Genomic DNA, 20232 nt, shown 5'->3' on the forward strand with positions numbered 1-20232 from the left:
ACAGTCGGACCCTCCAATGCAAAGTCAACACGGAATACGAGTAAGCAGCGAATCCAAAGTGGAAACATCAAACCAGCCTTCCAACGGCCGTACCAGAAGACAACACCTTATTGCAAACGATTAATTGGGTTTCTCTGTTTGCATCTGATGTTGAATGACTCAACGAGCCACTGACGGGAGTAATTGTCGACAAACTGGTAGTGACCCTACCTCAGTGGTCTGCGCTGTTAGTCACATCAACTCTCTGTTCAGCTCCCGTGATCTTTGCTGCAGGGACTGCAAACTTGGGATGAAAGCGCCCTCTGTTCGACTGGCTGACCAAAGACCCACGGTGTCTAGACATTCCTAGTGTAAGCAGCCGAGAAGAATAACGAATCGTCTACGCCAGCAGCTCGACTCTTGCTCGTTCTGTTACCCCATACAGGCCACAGACTGGAGTCGCAACACAAGGTTCTCCCGAGGCAACGGCTCCTTTGTACAATCAATAAGCTTATTGATAACCTCTTCGCAGTTCTTACAAGTAGAGATCTAGGACGTTGGAAGGAGAGAGCTGCGCCCCATTCTCCCGTCGACGGCGCCGTCCCAAATGCCAATGCAACTGAACCATGCCCACCTGAGAATATGGGCTAACGAACCCCCCTTTCCAAGGGAAGCTAAGCTAAGAAAGCTAGCTTTAGACGCGTTTAGTCTGCAAAAGTCCGACCGCCCATCAACTGAGGATAATGGTTGCTCGGTCGGAAATCTGCGCCCAGCCAAAACGGCTTCTTGAGTTCTTCAATAACGCTGATGGTCGCCGGCGCCACACCGTGGATGCCAAGGCTACCTCTTCGGCTCTCGGTATCGCCTTCGTGTTGGATCTAAACCCCGTGATGGCTTCTCACCAAGTTACTCCACAGGCTTTGATCCTCGAACTCCACCTTGGAGGGGGCAAAGCTGAACTTCGTATCGACGGGAGACCGACGACGGTTCAGCCCAGGGAGCCCGCGGCGTCCCGTGGATCTCCTAGAATCCTCCGAGATCTGTTCGATGCGAATGCGGAGTCCGGCGCGATGCCGACCACTCCTGAGCAGATGTAGGGTAGTCACCCCTGACGAGGCTCTGGGCAGATCGTCGGGATCGCCATAATTATCGCTTACCTTACCCCCTGACTGGACTTTTTCAAAGGCCTAGACTTACGCGGACCAACTAAAGGTTTGGGCATGTCGGGACTTTTGATTTAGCAGGATGAACTTTGGAGATATTCTCTGTTCCTTTCATGTCTTCCTCTTGTCTTCTTCTCGTCTTCCTTTCGTCTTCCTCTCGTCTTGCTTGATTTCCTCACTCCCTATCAGTCTGGTCTCCATCGCACATGTTCATTTGCAACTCGAACCGAGGCTGCTTCGTGATGACTGTAAACCAAGGCACTACTGGAACTAGGCGCTTAGAGTTCGTGAGGCCTTCATCAAGTTGACAGTCTGGTGATGAGGATATCAGGCAATGATGCGACCAAGCTGCCGTCTGCGCCTGAGCCATACCATGCCGATGCCCTCCCTGCTGCGTCGACCACCTCGACGAGGTTGACATGCTCTTGCACGCCATTGATAGCGACTTGTTGGCCATCATCGTAACCTTACCATAGACCACTACCAACATCAACAGCACACATTCGAGCATCGCCGTAAAAGTAGGAGATGGGTAATAAGTGCAAAAAATAAATCAATTCCAGCCAGGAGCTATGCCAAAAAAGTCATGTCACATTTCACCCCCGTCCTGATCGACGATTAAAGGCTATCTGTTACTTCCATTCTAGCTTGCCCCCTCTGTTAAAGGAGCGGGTTTTTAGAGAAGAAAAACCATCCTTCCCGGGGGGGCTTCTAGAGTTACATCCTTTTTAAAACAACTTCCTGCCTAACCTAGAACGCCGATGCAGAACTTGCGGTAACCACTTCTCTTCACTTCCATCTACCCCTCGTCCGCTCTCTCCTTTTCCCCCACAATTTTCGTTGTCCTTTCTATGTGACTCTGGCCGTAATAGGTGTCTTTATCGACACTACACATTTAGGCCTTGTCGCGAAGGTGACGGGGAACCCACTTGCCCGGAGCGCCGGAAGCCTTGAGGGGCTCTGCCGGCGTGGCAGGCGAGGCGGTCCGGTCGGGGCGGCCGTTCTCACGGTCATCGCGTCCGGACCCTCCACGGTTAAGGGGGGCACCACCACGGTCGCCGGAGGCGCGAGGGGGCGGGGGCGCGCTGTCGGAAGACGCGCCACCACCAGAAGCGGCCTTGGCGGCCTCACGCTCACGCCAGCTGGGCTTGTTGCCGGCGAGGGCGAGACGAGGCGGGCCTCCGGCACTGGGGCGGTCCTCTGAACGTTCAGGGCGCTCAGAACGCTCGGAAGGACGCTCATAACGGTCAGAACGCTCGGGGCGCTCGGAACGCTCCGGGCCACGGGATGGGGGAGCGCGGGCAGCAGGGGCGGCATCGGCGTTGGCGGGGGAGGCGGCCTTGTTGGCGGCCTCGCGCTCGCGCCACTTTCCGGCACCGGGCAGGTTGAGCGGGCGACGACCCTCGGGGATGGAATCGCTGCCACGCTCGGGAACACGGGAAGGTGGTGCGGCCCGCTGAGACTCTCTCTCGGCCTTGCGACGGGCCAGGGCCTCCTCCTCGCGTCTCGCCTGGAGGGCAGCCTTCTCGAGACCCTCCTGGCGCTCTTGCTCGCGCTGCTCCTTGAGGCGCTGCATCTCGGCTCTCTTGGCCTCAGCACGTCTCTCCTGCTCCTCCTTCTCTCTGGCGGCACGCTCCTCGGCCTCGCGGAGGACTCTCTCTTGCTCCTCGCGCTCGCGCTTCTCGCGGAGCTTGCGGTCGCGGTACTCCTTCTTGCGAGCGGCGATCTGCTTCTCCAGCTCCCTCTCTGCGTCTCTGCGGCGCTTCTCGAACTCGTCGCGGCGACGCTCGTGGAGGTTGGCGCGGAAGGACTCGTACTCGGGCATCAGGCGGGTGAGGCGGTGCTTCAGCTCGACGCTCTCCTTGTGCTTGATCTCAGCCTCCTTCAAGGTCTGAGCCTTGACGGCCTCGTAGGTCGCCCGGTCCTGCTCCGTCTGCTTCTTGTAGTCCTCGGGCAGCTTCTTGGCCTCCTCCTTTCTAAAGGCACGCTCCAAGTGATCGATACGCTTCCAGACGATGCGGAGCTTCTCCGAAACATCGTTCTTCTCACGCTTGAGCTGCTCCAGCTTGATGGCATGAATGGCACTGGAATCGAGGTTCTCCAAGTTGTCCATGTCGATGTCGATCGTCTTGTTGCCAATCTTAAGGTCGGCAATCTGCTTCTTCAGCTCCTCCTTGCGGACGCGGTCACGCTCGGCCTTCATGCGCTTCTCTTCACGCTCCTTCTGCTCGGCGGCGAGACGCTTGTCCTCGGCCTCCTGGAGCAGCTGCTCACGAAGACGCTTCTGGCGGGCATTCTCTCTCTCCTTACGAGCCTGAGCCTCAGAAGCCTCCTCCTTACGCTTGTGGATGACCTCCTTTCTTGCAAGAATGGAGTGGTGCTCCTGCTCAGCACCGGCACGGGCACGCTCCAGAGCGGCTTCCCTTGCGGCAACGAGGGACTGGTTGTATGTAGGGTCGATGTAGAAGCAGGTAGTGTGAAGAGACTTAACGAGGCGGGTAAGCTGAGAGCGGACAATCTCAGAGGGGGTGCTCTGGAGACGCTGGACAGAGCTGCCGTCGGCCTCAGCTGAGCCAGCGGAAGATCCAGCGTGAGCAGCCTTGGCGGAGGAGAAGACATCGTTGTCGAAGCTGAGGACGCCGGTGGCGTGGTCCATGCGAATGGCCAAGTCACCCTTCTTGTTACCGTTCATGATGAACTTCTCAATGGTGCCGCGAGTAACCTGGAAAGGCTCGGGGAACTGAGCAAGCTTCTCAACAAAGGCCAAGTCAACAGTCTCGTACACCTGGGAGAGCTGCTGGAAGAGTCTGGTGAGGATAACCTGCTGCAGAGGCAGGATGTACTTCTCCATCTCAGCATCGTCACCAATCTTGGTGAGAATGGGGGAGATCTTCTGGCAAATGGAGAGAGGGTGGAAGTCGACCTCGAGGATGTTGTACAGATCGCGGATCTCAGGGCGAGCGCGCTTCAGCATCTGCTTAGCGAGGGCATCGCGGAAAAGGCCAGCACGGGTAGGGGCCTGGCCCATGCCGAGCAGGTGCGTAAGGCGGGCGTTCTTGTTCTTGCGAGACTCATCGAAGTCGACCATGGCACCGCGGGAGCGGGTGGTGCTAATGACAGGAATGGCGAGAGCAGACAACAGCACGAAAGAGGCGGCCTTCTGAAGGTCGTTCTCGGTAGCGGGAGGGTTGTCAGCCTTCTTGCCTTGTCCGCTGGCAACGACAGCGGCGGACTGGCGGAGAAGGGTGTAGTATCTGGACCAGGCGGCGGCGTGGAAAAGGTAGTTCTCGCCGACAAGGAAGATACGGGTAAGCTTCTCGTAGTAGTTGGCCATCATGATGTTCTTGGGAGGGCGCTTGCTGAGGTTGAGGAGAGTGTGGATGTCCTCAACGGAGCGGAAGGCCTCCTGCCAGAGCTCCAGCTCGACGGCAACGTTGAGCTGCTGGAAACGGGTCTCCAGGTGACGCTGCAGGGTGTCGGGATCACTGAGGTTGATGGCGTGCATCTGCGCAGAGTACTTGGCGGCAGTCTGAACATGGTTACGGAGCAGCTCGCAGAGTCTGCGGAACTCGGTCTTGCGAGTGTACTTCAGGCAGAAGTCGAAGGCCTGCATGGCAGTGCTCTGGTAGAGGATCTCGAGACGGGCATTGTTGCGGAGGATGTCGAGAACGGTGCGGTATGCCTCCCAAAGGAACTTGAGCCACGGGGTGACGATGGCGCGGTCGGTACGGTCGCGGGACTGCTCGCCGGAGACGGTGGCGAGGAGGATGGACTCGGGTGTTTCGCTGGCCTCCAAGTCGTCGACGTTGGTGGTCGAGGTGTTGGCCTCGATGCTGGACTGAACCTCATCGGCCTTGGCCTGGGCAACGGTGACCTTCTCGGCGGCGAGCTCGATGAACTTCTTGAGAACCAGCTGCGCATATCGCTGTTAGCAACGGTTGCCCTAACCCATTTCTGCGGCGGCGAGATGGCTTACCTCGATGGTGCCGATGTTGGTGTTCTGGCTGATATTCTTGTACTGGTAAAGGGCATCCTTGGCCAGCTTTCCCTTCTTCTGTTCGACGGAGAGCTCCACCAACAGGAGCATCACCGGCTCCAGCGACGCGATGGGAACATTTCGGCTTCTCTTCGAGGTGATGTGCTCGTGGAGGAGGGTGAGGGCGGCCGGGACTTGGTTGACGCCGATGAGCTCGTGGGCACGCTTGAGGACGTTCTCCGGCTTCTGGTGAGGTGGAGGAGGCTATGGCATCTTGTCAGTACTTCATTTCGACAACAACAGCAAGCAAGATGACGCCCCGTGATAGCAAGGTCGGAGAGGGGTAGCGTCAAATCCATGTGGGAAATTTTTGGGCTGGCGGGCCCAGAGGTTGAGAAAGCGAACAGAGGAACTCACCATGATGGGCAACCTCCTCTGCGGGAAAATACTATTCTCGAGAGGGTCCTTGATTTGAGGAGTTGCAGCGCAAGCCTTTTCGTGCGAGCGGGATATTGACTTGGCTGTCGCTCGGTGCGTTGGCGTTGATGCTATACACAGCAAAGACGAATTTTTCAATTTCGTGTGTGGCCGCTATGCGAGTCCTGAGGGGCTCCGAACGTCCGTGCGTTGTGCGAAACGGAGATCACGTGGTATGGGATTATGTCAGCCGAGGCTGACTGATTTACCACTGAAGGTTTGCTGCACCTTCCCGTCCCTCAGTTCACTGCTGTCGTCCCGTCCCAAATTATTGGACAGGCAAGGACTGAGGTACCTCCGATGTCATTTGTTGTGCCATGGCTCAATTCCGTCACGGGAACAAAGTCGCCGATTACACTGTTGAGATGATGTCCAATTCGAGTGAACATTGCGCTTTCCGTTGCGCTAAGTCTCTTCGAAACCTTCCTTCCCGTCACTTCACTTGATAGGTCTCAACCGTGATTTTCAGACCTATCTGCCAGCCTTGTCGGTTTCTAGTCAAAAGCCTCCCCGAACTTTCTTTAATCCCGGATACGGACGGGGGCATGCTCCCGTTATGCTCCACCGAGACCGAGGTAGATGGCGACTTCACACACTTTTTTCGGCAGAGCGGGAAGATCGAGAATCACCGATCTTGAATCGTATCTCCTCACATTCAACTTGCAGGCACAGGGGAGATATGCATAGTTATACATTCGTGAACGGGTAGGGCAGGAGTCTGGATGACTTTCCTGGACAGGCTTGTAAGTTACGAGTACCTTCTGCGAATGTACAAGCGCATCGTCACTTCGGGTAAGCTGGCAAAGAATCCGCGTTGGACAAGACGAGAAAAGGACCGATATAAATCGGTACATCTCTTATGAATATTCCCGATATAGAGCATGGCGCCGTGGGCATCTCTCATGAGAGTGTTCTTTCAGCTAGCCCCTCGGCAGCTCTCCGTTCTTTGTCTGGCCGGAGGACCAAGGGTCGTCAGCCTGACTGAAAACGTCATGAGGGAGAGTTCCATGGCACGTCTCAATGTTAAAAGCAAAAATGTCGTTGACACCCTATCATACATACGACGGTCCTCGCGACAACTTCGTGACATCTATTGGCTTCGGCATCGAGGCGAGCCGGATAGAGAGTGCCGCACGATATATAGGAGACTTCTGTGCAAGAATCGGCAGTGCAGAGTCAAAGTCTGATCGAGATGCCGGGTCTTGGTATGGCAGTTGGGCACGGGAATCGCAAAAGAAAGGGGAGAAAAAACGAAGGTCAAGTGTAAGGTTCGCCACATCTGATGCCCAAGATGTGCAGCTCATTCATCGTCATCAACCTACACCACATGCCGCGACTTGGAGTACTCTGTACAGTCGTGGTGTCGCGTCTCGTGCTCGTCGTCATGACTGTATCCGTGTTCTATGGGCGCAATCGGGGTGCCGGCCAGCTAGGGGAAACCCAAATGTGGGAGATTGCCCGCTCCGGCCAATTTCCAACCAATCCCGCCAATGCTGGTCTACAACAGATGGGGTCCGTGCGCAGAGTCGCTTCTCTAAAATTTCCCTCTTTCTTGTGAGGCGACTGGAACCTCAGCGAACACCCCCGCCGGCGCCGGGTCCAGTCACCCACCCTTGCCGACCCGTCCGCTGTCCAATCCAAAAGCCATAATGATGACTAAGGAGGAGAAAGTGGATGTACCTTCAACCGCTTGGAACACACTGTCAGGTACCGCACTCTAAGGTACCGGGGGCAAACCTACTTGACCTGCAGCAGTGCAGCATGCAGCCTGCACAAATGCACAAACATGCACACAAGCACACATAGGTACTGTGCAGCAGACCCCAGGATGTCAACCGGTGATGGTCTGGCAGCAGCTGGCAAGTACTCTCGCTTCGGTTCGCTCCATAAAAATCCGCGCGCAGTACTCCGTACAGCAAAGATGCAATGCGGCTCGGTACCCTCCAGGGACGGGGCGGTCGTTGCTTCCATGGCGCACCTGGTGGCCCTAGCGCAAGAAGGTAACCTTGCGTCCATTGACCTTTGACCTTTCCTTTCACGTTAGGGGAACCTTTCCCAAGGGCTCCGCAATCCAATCCAATCCCAGCTTTCCCAGTCCCAGTCCAAATTCCCAGTCCCAGCCCGTCTCCCAGACACTAGGAGTACGTGACTTCCCTCCCGTCCTCTCTCTCACCTACTCCGTACTCAATTCCCAGTTCCCAACTGCACCTGCGGCTTGCCTGCACCTACCTACCTCTCCTTCCACTCACTCCCTCCTCCTTCCCCGTCGCCCGTCGCCCGTCCCGTCCTCTCCTTTGCTTTTCCAAATCCCAACCCATTATCCGAGCAACCAACCTACCCATCTCTTCCAATACTCGTAATCCTCCCCCCCAAATCCAATCACCCCCGACGTTCTTTCCTTTGTCGATTCGCTTCGATCGAAACCGGCCTTGATCACTCTCTCAATTCCCCCGCGGTTCTCGCTGCTGTGAGTTTTTTCGCCCCCCTACTGGCCATTTAAATCCTCCCCATCCCGCTTCCGATCCTGAGCTCGTACCACGGGGTGGTGGGAAAACGCGGCAACCACCGCCAAAGCGGAGTCAAAGGAGGGAAACTTTAATCAAACTGACACGATATGCTCTCTCATCAGGAACGTTCTTCTCACAACACCACCACCACCTCTCCTACCACCGCCGAACCATCTGCTGTAGCCACCACAGCCACTTCTCCCACCTCTCGCCAGCGGCAGGATCAGGTCCAACAGCCTCGTTCCGACGACAAACAATCACGACGACAACCCGCCGCCGCTGAACCCTCTGTCGCCGCCGCCGCCGCCTCATCCTCCGCGACACCTTCATCAAAGTCTCCAGCCCCCCGATCCGCGACAGCAATGCCTCAATACACCTCCCGTGATGTCGGCGACCCGTCGCAGATTAAGAAGAACAAGCAGTCGATGGCCGATCTCAAGCTGAGACGATTGACGGAACTCAACAACCGCCTGCGCGAGGATCTTGAAAGGGAACGGATTCCGGTCAGCAATGCTTCTAAGAGGTAGGTCTCGAATTATCAACAATCATCATCATCGATGCAAATCAATGCGGACAATCAGCCATTGATTCCATCGCGAACGGGCGAACCAGTTACTAATTCATTTCATTCTAGCATCATTGCCTACTGCAACAGCACGAGGGACTACATGGTTCCATCGGTTTGGGGCGCTGTCCCCCGCGGCGAAGACCCCTACGCACCACAACAAAGCGGCGGATGCTGCTTGGTGATGTAGAGCAACGTATATCATGGGTTAGCGATGTTGATATCGGAACAGTCGATATGCTCCGATCGGATTGTCATTTTTCTATTTTACGCGTGGAATACCAAGACCCCCGAGGGCCATCGGGAATGCAGCAACCTTCCGTAAACAGCGAACGATCACTCCTTCTTCTCGAGGAACCGGAAAAGAAAACAGGACACCTGCTGATTATTCTTTGGCGCGGTCGTGGAATTATCGGAATCCCAAAAAGGTCCTGGACCAGCTCGGAGTCGAAGAGGAAAAGCAAACAAAAGTTTCCTGGGTTAGGAAGGGTTTAGGGGGTTCTACAATGCCAGCCAAACGACAGATACCTTTGTCCCCTTTGACGGATCAAAACGAAAAGCCACGGACAGCGACACGGGTTAGTAATACTTGGGAGAGTGAGTGAGAAAGGCAGAAGCGAGCAAGCTCCGCCAGTGGAGGAGGTGGGTGAGAGGAAGCGAGGGGAGATGCTTGAGAGTTGAAGAGGCAACGGACCCCGCTACGATAATGCTTCTATGTTGTTCTTTTTCTGTTGTTATTGGGAGGTTGTCGTCGGGGAGGCAGGGCTTTTTGGCGGGCAGCTCTTCAGCATGTAATAATTCTCTTGATGTCCTGTACTCTTTTTCCTTCTCGGGTCTCCCCCTATCCACTATATCCCGCACCGAGTGTGTGAATAGCTTCAATCCATCAATTCCCTGGTCTCCCCGAAAAAACAAGATAACAATTTGAGCAATTACCACGGCTTACGGTCGCGTCGCACTTTGATATCAGGGGGTGCTTGGTGCCATGCAGTTGATCGATCACTGGGGTAGGTAAGGGGCGGATAGGCGGCGGCAATCATGGACAGCAATTCGATTAACGATGAATCAAACAGAAGTGGTGTGCATGTTACGGATACCTGAAGCCTGAAGGGGGGTTTCACAGGAGGGCAGATCACCAAAACCCTCCTCAAGCCTGCATCTCTCGCGCGCCCCCCGTGGAGCCACGAAATCACTCGCATCTGCGGTGGTCCCATATCAGGTCATTTCGGCCAACCAATGGCCGCATTGGCGGGACCCCGGGGAGGGCAGCCAATCCATTTTGGGGGAGGTTGAGAAAGAGCGTGACCTTGCCTTCAGGTACAGTTTACTACCTTACAGGCCTACGCAAAAGTAATAGGAACTCCCCGTGACCTGAACCAGATTTCCGCATCGCATCTCCGAAATGATGGCCAACCCGCTCGCGTATTGGTAAGCAATCGAGAGGGGGAGTGAGGGTGGTGGGTGACCCAGAGTCCTGGAAGCAGGGAAAGACGAGAGACATTGCAAACCAGTCCACATCAGGGCCATTTACCTTACGGATACCTCGAGAGACAGGCAGGCTTCTGGGGAAAAAAGCAAAGAGGGATTGAGAACGGGAATGGGGGACAAGCTTTTTCGTGTGGCATTTTTTTTACTCCCCCCTCCTCGCCTTGCGGTCTTTCTTGGGGGTACGGTTGGACGGGTGCCACTTCAGGTCACAGGTGAGAGAGCAGGAAATCTGAGACATATGCAGCGTCCCTTTTCTTTCTCTCTCGCTCTTGTCCTCACTTCCATTCTCTCACTGTGAAATTGTGAATAAAGCCAGATTTATGGATTCATGCCCCCCTCCCCCCCTGCGCCCTGGCCGAGCGAGACTGGGGGATGAACCGTCCGGCGCCGACTTTCGAAATCCTGGGATTGGATCATTGGATGCCGATGGGGGTGAGGTTACCGCACTCCGCCTGTTCGAGGCCGAAAAGAGCTGCAAGAGCACCAGCTTTCATTTCCCGAGGATTACATCGGGCCTGGCCCGCCTGTCAACTCATCTTTTGTCCCTTCGCTTCGAGCCTTCGGCTACCGGGGGGAGGGGGGAATTAAGAAAGAGTACAGTAGTGGTGGGACCTGTGGTTTTCTCTTTGGACCGTCGGTGAGCCGCCATTGCCAATTGGAGCTGTTGTATCCGTAGCCTGTACTGCGTACGGCGCTCGATAAAACGCTGGTTAGATGAGGTTCAACGCGCTGGTTTGCTTCATACGGTGTTTCACTGTGTCCAGATACTGAATGATGACTACTACTTCTACTGCTCTCCTTCCCCCTTTCTCCCTCTCGCCATCGCCGCTGCAACACCACAACTCTTTCGTTTCAATTCTGGTTCTGAGGTATCTTGCCTTCTGGTGTTCGTTGCCGGACGGGGCTCCGTACTCCAGCACACCCTGTGACTACGCCCCTATCCCGAGGTTGCTGCTGTACCCGAGGCGGGTGATAACCGTCTTTTCATCCCACCAAATCCCCGAGATCAAGGCAATGTGCCCACCGCCAGTGTCCTGCAGACGTTTGGGCTTTTGCAGGCGCTGGCTGTATCAACTATGCAGTAAGGTAAGATACCTCACCTCACGGTCCAAAAATTCCGGAAACCTCTTTCCACGGGTCCCACGGGTACACACACGTTTCCAAAAAGTCTCGCCGGCCCGGAGTTATGTGTGCGCACTTTATGCACACGTATCCGTACCTTTACCTTACCTTGCCTACTCTACCTCGGAGTCAACTCAGGACCGGCCTTTCCCAACGTCGTCAGTCGAGAAAAGGGCCCGGCGCGCAAACGCGTCCCAAAACAACAGCACTGTTTCCGCACGACTCACTCCCCGTCTGGTGCTCCTAATTTTGCAGCACAGGACAAGTCCGAAAAAAAGCCCTGCCGGCCCTGATCCCTGGTGCTGGCCCACCCGTACCTGAATTGCTGCAGGGCGTTCGAGCCACTGGCTGCCACCGACGTGCTGGGTTCTGGGGGGGGAATGTCCTGGGAGGGAAGTTCATATGCGGGCCCGTTATTCTCTTTTTTTTTTTTTTTTTTTTTTTGGCGTGTGCCTGACTTTTCTTTCGCGAAATGGGACGTGCCGCCAGATGCCCACGGCTGAGAGCAAGGCTTTTGCCGGCTGGCTGCTGCATCACCCTGCTTCCGAGTGCGAGTTCGGATCCGAACAGTTTCCTACCATAGGTAGGCCGTGCACATTTCCGCCGGGTCCTTTTTTGTTTCGTAAGCCAGCAAGTGTGGCTTTTTTCCCTTTCCCCTCCTCCTAGCCTCAATGGAACCAGCGCCGGCATGGCCACAGCTTCCTGCACGCTTACCTGATCATCAGAGGAAAGCTGGGATGGCACCAACCGCCCCTCCTCCTCCCCCTCTTCCCCAATCCAAAAAAGTACTGGGGGGCCGCCAATGACGCAGGAAGAACAAGAGAATAGAGACGCCATTTCCCACACCATCCCATCCTCTCCTCGTGCAGCCTACCTAATCACTACAACCCGGAGATCTCAAAGGTCTGCACAGTAGTCTACTCTCCTGTTCCCTGTTCTAGGTAACAGCAACGATCCCGAAATGGCCGAAACATCTACCGAACCACAGTCAGCGTCGACATCAACGCCGCTGCCCCGTGTCGCGATCCAGTTCTGCACTCAGTGTAAGTGGATGCTTCGCGCAGCATATGTAAGTACAAGCCAAAGGGCAGGAGGGCGGAACCTCACTGCCGGGTCTTTTGCCATCCATCTTTACTTCCTGCCTTTCCTAATTTGTAAACACCTACCTTTATCCGCCGCGAGGCAGGCTACACTTACACAGGTCCTACCTCTATACGAGAGGTGGCCGTTGATGACCTCATCCTCGGCAACATCCCTGACACCCTCAACCCTCGTCTTCCAACCCCTCCAACTCATGCTTGGCCTAGTGTTGCCCTTTCCACCGTGATTCAAGCCCATCATCCGTCCCTTCTACCCTACTCAAAAGCCAGGTATACACAACTCGGCACAAAAAAACACCTCTCTTACACCACAAACAGTTCGCCCAAGAGCTCCTATCGACATTCGGAACCTCCATCGGCGAGGTCGCCCTCCAACCCTCCACAGGCGGCACCTTCACCGTGACGCTGACCCACCAACCCGCCGGCGCGACAACGACCTCCTCAACCATCCTCTGGGACCGCAAGACCGAAGGAGGCTTCCCCGAGACCAAGGAGCTCAAGCGCCGTCTCCGCGACGTCATCCAGCCCGACAGAGACCTCGGCCACGTCGACCGTAAACACTCCAAGCCTGCGACGACGACGACGACGACGACAACGGATCAGACTTCGACGACGACGACAACAGCAATCAAACCCGAAACCTCCACCCAACAACCAACGACGCTAGCCTCCGACGCACTCGCCACCGCGCCGACAATGACGATGCCTTCCTCCGCAGCCGCCTCGGACGTGGTCTCTCAGCTCAAGAAGCACCCCGCCAACGCAGGCCACTCCCCGGCCGCCAGCGAAACGAAGCCCACCTCCGAGAGCAAAGAACAGAGTTCATCCTCCTCTCTAAGTGACGCAGCTCGGGACGCCATCGGCGCAGCCCGCGCGAACAAGGGACAGCAGGCCAAGGCCGAGATCTCGCCCGCAGGCCAGCTGCCTGGTCAGCAATATGACGATCCGCCGGCCAAGTTCAACAAGGAGAAGTGCGAGGACTGTGCTTGAGAAACCCGGGTCCCTATATATACACTGAACACCTGATCTGGTCTGGTAGGCCGATGTATTCAGCCCTGCCCTGCCATGCTCTACTCTGGTGTAGCCAGCCTTGCAAGGCCTGGCGCGGGGGACCGGTGCGCGGGGGCTAACCGTAGATAGCACCATGGTCACGGGATCCCAAACTCGCAAAGTTCGCCTCGACTGCTACCCCTAGGTATCTCAAAATGTCTCTCAATATCTGTTGCCCAGTGGCCGGGGGAGTTGGGGGCGGTAAGCAAGGGCTTTGGAATGTGAACCGGGATTACTAGTGATGCGGACCTGGGGATCGGCACGGACGGGAACGTCTACGCGGTATCTAGGTGGCACGCGTGGGTATGAAGCGTCTAAACTAAATGACACGAAACATGCAATGCATGATTTGAAGAGCTCTCTTCTCCGTCAGCGGGAGCACACAATCTTCAGTAAACACAATTAGTATACACAATGAGCACGTCACTTTCGCATCCAAATATCCGGTCAGGTTGATCAAATGTATAAAGGTTGGCTTTTCATTGCAATCACTAGCCGCAGCATCCTCCTTTGCGACAGCACTCGACGTGAACCTGACCACACCGGGTCAACCCCACGGGAATGCCTAGAGCGAATTGTTCACAGAGACCACCAACTCGGAGCCGGATTGTTAGACCTCATCATTCCAAGATCGTACACACAGTGATCTGTGCAGCGATCCCCTGAACGCATGTCTCAGTGACAGACCTCTGCCGACCATACGCCCCTTCTCCTCCAGCGTTACAAGAAAAGACGGAAAAAAAGAGACCAGAGTCAGTGGAGAATAGTACAAGCAAAAGAAGTAAAGCGACACTCCCCAAGATGATGATGAGCCCCCCTGTTGCCCGGCCGATGAGCGATGCCTCCTTTGAGAAACCAGAATACCAACCCCACGACAGACTTGCTTCTGTCTATGCCGAGTAAATTATAGTCTTACAAGTGCCACCGCGACATTGAGCTGAGACACGGCCACCTACGGCCGCGACGCAAGCTAGAGGACACAAGAGCGGATGTTCAAGTTCATGTGATCTCCGTGACCACGGTGGATATTGCCAATTGGCGCCTCAGCACAATGACTTTGGGACAAGCCTTTGTGGCAGTGGCGGATGGGGGGACAAGTATTCCCACGATGGAACAGTAAATTGAGGCTGCTCTTGGCGCGTTATTGGCGTGCAAATCACTCATTATTACACCCCTGGGTGAGTTCTTGTCCACCGAGGGGCTTCGCACAGAGGCACGTGAGACGTTGTGATAGCCATTGCAAATTCCAGTGTTTTTGTGTTTTTATCTTCTGCTACCAGACAGCCGTAATCGTGAACAGTTTGCGCGGGTTGTAGTCGGTGGGTGGGCTCGGGAAGAATCGGACAAGTCGAAGAGTTGACGGAGGGTGACCCAGAGGATCGAGAAGGCGGGAGGACGGTGTGAAGGGGTCGCGAGAGACCCGCGTCGGTGGACGTAAAAGTAGAGCGGTCGATATGGGCGGGAGGCATTTAACGACGGCCGAACCTAAAAAGATGTGCATGTTCGTATAAACTCTTAATTTCACTTGGAAGCGGACTTCCGGGGAGAGATGACTGGTCGGCTGTTGCCTCCGAGACCACCAGGGACGTACTTTTGTTTCTTCTCAGCAGGTTTCAGAATCTATAGGAGAGTCTCGTCAGTTTACTTGATCGGGACAGTAGAATTTCCATTGTCGTCTTCTCACCTGGAACGAGCAGAGCAAGCTCTCGTCCACACTCATCATGGCTCCGGCATTGTCGAATTCTCCGCAGTAGTTCGGTGCACTGAACAGGGTCACGAGCTGGCGCTTGGAGAAGAACTCGTAACCGTCTTCCACGACTTGGTGGGCACGACAGATCAGATCCATATCGTGCTTCTGAAGGAACCGGGACACAACGTCGGGACCGAAAGTGAAGGAGACACCTCTGTCGTTTTCGCTCCAGCCTGTGATGTCCTTGTCGGGATCAGACCACAACAGATCGCAGAGAAGACCGCAGTCGGGAATCTGTAGTTCGAAGAATTAGTCAACAAGTAATTCGAGACGAGGCCAGCACTTGGCTTCGTGAGCGGTGCAAACATACGTCAGTGGGTCGCATGACGCGGCGAATCTGCTCCATGGAGTTCAGATCAGGGCTGAGACCGCCGTGCATAGTGAAAATCTTCTCGTCGATGATAGCGGCGATAGGCAGGCAGTTGAAGCAGTCCGTAAATGTCTTCCAGAGCTTGATGTTGTAGCGGCGCTTGCACTCGTCGTAGAAACCGTAGATACGGTTGATGGAGGCGCACTCGTGGTTGCCGCGGAGGATGAAGAAGTTCTCGGGGTACTTGATCTTGTAGGCGAGCAACAAGCAGATGGTCTCGAGCGATTGCTTGCCACGATCGACGTAATCACCCAGGAAGAGGTAGTTGGCCTCGGGAGGGAAGCCGCCGTACTCGAAGAGACGCAGCAAGTCGTAATATTGTCCGTGGATATCACCGCAGATCTGGGTGAGGGGTTGGCGTCAGCAGGTCTGTGCAACTCGGGGAAGGCAAAGCATGAGGAAGTAAGTCGGCCTAGCCAGGCCACAAGATTAAGCGTACCTTGATGGGAGCCTCTAGCTCGAGAAGAATGGGCTGGGAGATGAAGATCTCACGAGCCTTGGTGCAGAGGTAGCGGATCTCGGCCTCGAGAAGCTGCACCTGCTTACCGGGACGGCTTCCACGAACCTCGAGGAGGCGGTCGATTATCGAGTCAAGGTCGACCTCATGTTGGTCCGCCATCTTTAATCCTCACCAGCCAGAAAGATGGCCCGCTGATACCGAGGGGATTGTTCGCGACTGCGGCAAGCAAGAGCAATGCAGGGGTGTGCTTTGCAGCGGCCAGAGACAAAGAATGCCCAGTTTACGGGAACGATGCACTTCTCGTGTCTGTTCAGAAAAGACGCGTGGTCAGTATGCCGCAAGATGGTGAAATGCTTGTTTGGCCGCCTTGTTTGGGAAGCGCGCGGGGAGGTTGAGGGCAACGTGGTTGTGAGTGGGCAGGAGAGGGGAAGCGCGAGCGGGACAGGGCGAAAGACTTACGGCGAAGTGATCTCAGCTCTTGTAGGCCTTTCTTTCCGAGGAAGAGAAAGCGGCGACAGAAATGCTCGACGTTATGGATTATTCGCAGACCAGAAAGTGTGGTAGCGTCTCGCGTCGTCGTTGAGAAAATTTTCGTCGTCCCTGTGCGGGATCGAGTTCGCCTGTATGGGGTGGGATTCGCCGCTGGAGATAGGGCCGTCTGTTGATAGCTTCGCCTTTTTTTCAGCAGGTGCCGCTCTTGCCGTAAACAGCGATGCGGAGTTCGTCTGGTTGATTGATCGTCGTTGTTTTGAGTGTATTGAAGAGATGGAAATCTCTAGATCGCGTTGTCGTCTTGAATAGACGTATCGTCGCCGTTGGGTCAAGAGGTGGCCTCGTGGGGGAAAAAAAGAGGCTTTGGGGGGAGGGAGAGGTGAGGGTGGGTTTGAGGGGAGGATTTTCGTGTTTTGTGTTGGGCGGCGGCGGGCTGCTCGGTCGGAAAGGCAGGAGTCGGCAGGAGGAGCGCAGAAAATGGGAGAGGAAAAGAGAGAGAGGTGTGGAGGGATTGGTCTGCTCTGCCTGCGTCTGGGTGAGAAAAGCGTGAGGGGGGTCGCTCGTACTACAGGGGGGATGGCTAAAGAGGGATAGTGCTATGGGCACTAAGTGATCGCTGATGGGTGTGGGTGGTGTAGATATTATGGGCTCTCGAAGCGTTAAAGGCAGGCAGGACGGGCAAGAAAGAGATGCCAAACCCAGAGGCGACAGACAAAATTAAATTAGGTTGCCTTTGAGGTGAATTTGCACTTTGTACGAATATCAAGGATGCAAGACGGAAAACAACGTGAGACCGGGTATTATGTTATGCCTGCTTATGGTCCTTTTTTTTTTTCTTTTTTCTCTTCTTCTGTTCGCGTTTCCACTGCTTCACTATGTCGCTTGAGAACGGACAAGCGGCCTCACAATATGAGAATGAAAAGCGAAGCCGAGGATCGTGATCAGGAATGAGGCAAGGTGGAGGACGAAGTGAGAAAAAAATTAAAGAGAGGGAGATCTGTACGGGATAAAATTGGGGTCGTAGTACTGGTCTCGACTTTTTTTTTTTCCTCAGTCCCCGTCTAATCCGTATCTACGTTTCTTTTTTTTCCCCTGCCCTCGCGCCTGCCAACTAGGTAGATGCCGTCCCCGACTAAGGTAGGTAGTCGCATCGCTCCACGTCCTCCCGCCTGCTAAGGAAGGCGTGCCCTCCCTCCACAGGTAAGGTAAGCACAACAGCGAGAAAGTGAAGGTGTGGTGTTTTGAAGCGTGTCGCTGGTTGGGTTGGTACATTTCGGTGCATCACCGCGTCTTTGCATGAGCAAGCGCCTCCCATTGTCCGTTTCTCAGCACGCCAGTCGCCCGCCCGTCGACCAGTCAGGGAGCTTCAGGTTGGGCAGGAGTGGCAGGCACGTTTTTCTCGGCGACGGGAGGAATGGGAAAGCGCGACCCGGGCATGCGTAAGGTACTGGCTGGTAGGGTAGGTGCGGCAGGGGGTGCCTGCCCTTGGATTTTGTTCGTGCCTTCCCTTGCTTGCCTCTCACCTTACCCGTCTTGCCGGCCACGGCAACTACCGCAACACACCTTCGTAGTACCTGCCTCACCTTGGATCAGACAAATCTACATCTGTACGGCCTACATAGTAAATAAGTTGGTTGGTTTTGACATGTAACATGAGGCATGTGCATTTTCTATCTACTGGACTTAGGTATGTAGCTCAAGACCATCTCAGGCCAGGACTTTTTTTCCTTTAGTAAGGTATTGAAGCCAGAGGGTGCTACTGGAGATGTGCCATAAGGATTCCTACTCTATCCAAGGAAGCATGATGGCGAATCTGCAATGGCATTGTCCCTGAAGTGCCAGTCTGGAGCATTGTCCACCCGTGGAACACTGGGAACAAATCCACGACCCAGCGGCAAGGGTTAGCCACAGGGGCCTCATCGAGCCTGAAAGCTTGCTTGAGGTGAGGCTCCTTAGTTGGGAGCGGTAACACTCCATGAGCGCGGAAGCCTGTGGGCCGTCTCCGTATGCCGTGGGAGTGGGCGTTGGGCTGGGGGCATTGGACGTGGTACTGGTGGATGAAGGTGTCACGCACCGGGGTCATGAAGAGATGAGAGAGAGACCCCACCCGCCGGACCGACTGGCTGTTAACCATGGTCCAAGTCATCGAATCGACGGGACCCGCCGCGGGAGCTGGAGCTGGAGCTACGGCTGTTCTAAACTTGTATCATGGCGGCGTCCCGTCGAATATCACATCCGGCTCAGCCTCCCCCTTGATAATCCCGAGCGTCTAGTGCCAAAGTCATCGCCCGTGCCCACATCTGGTTTGTTTACTTCCAGAAATGTTTCTCCAAATCCCCGAGTGAGAGTGCTTTCCCTCCCTTGCAACCAGATATCCGGCTTGCAAACTGACAGTGCGGCCCATGCGAGTCAAACATTTGGACGGAGATTATCTGCCCAACCTTACGTACCTAGGTAATAGGCAGTAGGTCATTGGCATTGCATTGTGATGACTTCCTTCCTATGCATGCAGTTTAGTAGTACATATGTTCTGATTCTATGCAACTCTACCTACTAAGGTAGGTACCATTGGCGAGCATCTCCGAATTACTTGCCTCGGGAAAGGACCCGGTGAGAAAGGCATGTATGCCATTCTGCCGCCTGAGGCCTTCCATACCTACGTCACTGGACAAAATAGTATGCCGGCCAATGCCCCAATATACTGAGGTAGGCACATTCCGTCGCCTCCCGCCCCATCGCTGCTATCTTTCATACTGTGCTTGTCTTTTCTATCATCTCTTCTTAGAATTTTTTCACTTGTACCATCATAGAATAGATAGAGGGCAAAGAGAAAAGAAATAGTAATCATAGTAGCAGGGATCAAGATAAGTCAAATGGAAGATCATTCTGTCACCCACTTGACAGTCTCTCATTCCTTCCATCTGTGGCTTGCGCGGGCGCTGAGTTTGTCTTCCTTCTTACCTTAAGCTTTGCCTTCATACATCTTGGCATTTCCTTTGTAAAATATTCCCCTTGCCCCCAAGCTTGTCAGAGACCTGACGCTCGTTGTCCACTGGCATCTTACAACACAGAAAGACGTCTGCCACGGCCGTTTCCGTCCGTCATGCATCCACAAGTCTAAGTTGCGAGACATCTCGGGCCAGAAAAGCAACAAACATAGCGATTATCGTTTGCCAAACAAACCACCAGTCTTCCGTTTCAACTCTACTTTATGTATAACACTTGGATTTCCACATGTTGCAGCCTCTGTGACGCTGAGCCGGCAGGCTTGAACGAGACCGACGGCGGACAGCGATGACCCCTTCTAGACGGACGATTTCCCAAACACCCAGCTTGTGCCTCCTCTCCAACAGCGCAACGGAAGCAATCCCATCCATGCCGCCCTCCCTCGGCATCTTCCTTCCTCGTCTCCGCCTACAAGCTGGTTTCTAAGTGTCACTCCTCAACCATAACAACATGATCATCAGGGTCCGACCCCGAATAGGCCCCTGAGTAACGCCATGTCAGACGGTCTACCGGGTGGCCACACAAGTCAAGGCGCTCGCCAATACCGCCATTCACCGCATTCATCTGAAGCCGCTCGTGCTCGACACAACCTACTTTATCACTAGTTATCGTGTGTACGTGTCGTGTGTTTCTTGTACCGGAACTTTATCAGTGCTGCTGAAGACGACGGCGAGTCGTACGCAGACCAGACGCTCCATGTTTCCGCGTCCAGGGACAGTCAACATAT

The 20232-nt window shown here is 54.9% G+C and overlaps 4 protein-coding genes across 4 annotated transcripts; 2 read left to right on the plus strand and 2 right to left on the minus strand.

The window, feature by feature from the left end:
- Positions 1-1528: 1528 nt before the first annotated feature.
- Positions 1529-5740, minus strand: HER10_EVM0001736 (eukaryotic translation initiation factor 3 subunit A). The gene is made up of 3 exons (XM_035471473.1): positions 5536-5740; positions 5119-5382; positions 1529-5055 (listed from the first exon to the last, which is right to left on the minus strand). Exons 1-3 carry the CDS (start codon positions 5536-5538, stop codon positions 2038-2040), a joined length of 3285 nt encoding a protein of 1094 aa, XP_035335682.1. The 5' UTR covers positions 5539-5740; the 3' UTR covers positions 1529-2037.
- A 2299-nt stretch (positions 5741-8039) lies between these two features.
- HER10_EVM0008867 (guanine nucleotide-binding protein subunit gamma) lies at positions 8040-8857 on the plus strand (the record flags this gene model as incomplete). The annotated part of the gene is made up of 2 exons (XM_035478375.1): positions 8040-8625; positions 8737-8857. The coding sequence occupies exons 1-2, from the start codon at positions 8210-8212 to the stop codon at positions 8855-8857; spliced, it is 537 nt and encodes a 178-aa protein (XP_035336333.1). The 5' UTR covers positions 8040-8209.
- Positions 8858-11887: 3030 nt separating this feature from the next.
- HER10_EVM0008240 (putative selT/selW/selH selenoprotein domain-containing protein) lies at positions 11888-13852 on the plus strand. Its single transcript, XM_035477770.1, has 2 exons — positions 11888-12346; positions 12696-13852. Exons 1-2 carry the CDS (start codon positions 12239-12241, stop codon positions 13365-13367), a joined length of 780 nt encoding a protein of 259 aa, XP_035336289.1. The 5' UTR covers positions 11888-12238; the 3' UTR covers positions 13368-13852.
- A 386-nt stretch (positions 13853-14238) lies between these two features.
- Positions 14239-17144, minus strand: HER10_EVM0000656 (uncharacterized protein). Its single transcript, XM_035470428.1, has 5 exons — positions 15987-17144; positions 15488-15889; positions 15112-15411; positions 15019-15047; positions 14239-14912 (listed from the first exon to the last, which is right to left on the minus strand). The coding sequence occupies exons 1-5, from the start codon at positions 16164-16166 to the stop codon at positions 14897-14899; spliced, it is 927 nt and encodes a 308-aa protein (XP_035335583.1). The 5' UTR covers positions 16167-17144; the 3' UTR covers positions 14239-14896.
- Between the last annotated feature and the right edge of the window lie 3088 nt (positions 17145-20232).

Source organism: Colletotrichum scovillei, assembly GCF_011075155.1.
Source record: "Colletotrichum scovillei strain TJNH1 chromosome Unknown Contig00003, whole genome shotgun sequence".
In the NCBI taxonomy this organism is placed as follows: Eukaryota; Fungi; Ascomycota; class Sordariomycetes; order Glomerellales; family Glomerellaceae; genus Colletotrichum; species Colletotrichum scovillei.

Bases quoted from the DNA above. Each gene is read 5' to 3' on its own strand.
- HER10_EVM0001736 (XM_035471473.1), bottom strand. The intron at 5,056-5,118 runs GTAAGCCATCTC...CGATATGCGCAG, and splicing joins CCAACATCGGCACCATCGAG to CTGGTTCTCAAGAAGTTCAT.
- HER10_EVM0008240 (XM_035477770.1), top strand. From the start codon at position 12,239: ATGGCCGAAACATCTACCGAACCACAGTCAGCGTCGACATCAACGCCG. The intron at 12,347-12,695 runs GTAAGTACAAGC...CACCACAAACAG, and splicing joins GGATGCTTCGCGCAGCATAT to TTCGCCCAAGAGCTCCTATC.
- HER10_EVM0000656 (XM_035470428.1), bottom strand. From the start codon at position 16,166: ATGGCGGACCAACATGAGGTCGACCTTGACTCGATAATCGACCGCCTC. The intron at 15,890-15,986 runs GTACGCTTAATC...CCCCTCACCCAG, and splicing joins AGCTAGAGGCTCCCATCAAG to ATCTGCGGTGATATCCACGG. The intron at 15,048-15,111 runs GTGAGAAGACGA...ACTCTCCTATAG, and splicing joins GCTTGCTCTGCTCGTTCCAG to ATTCTGAAACCTGCTGAGAA.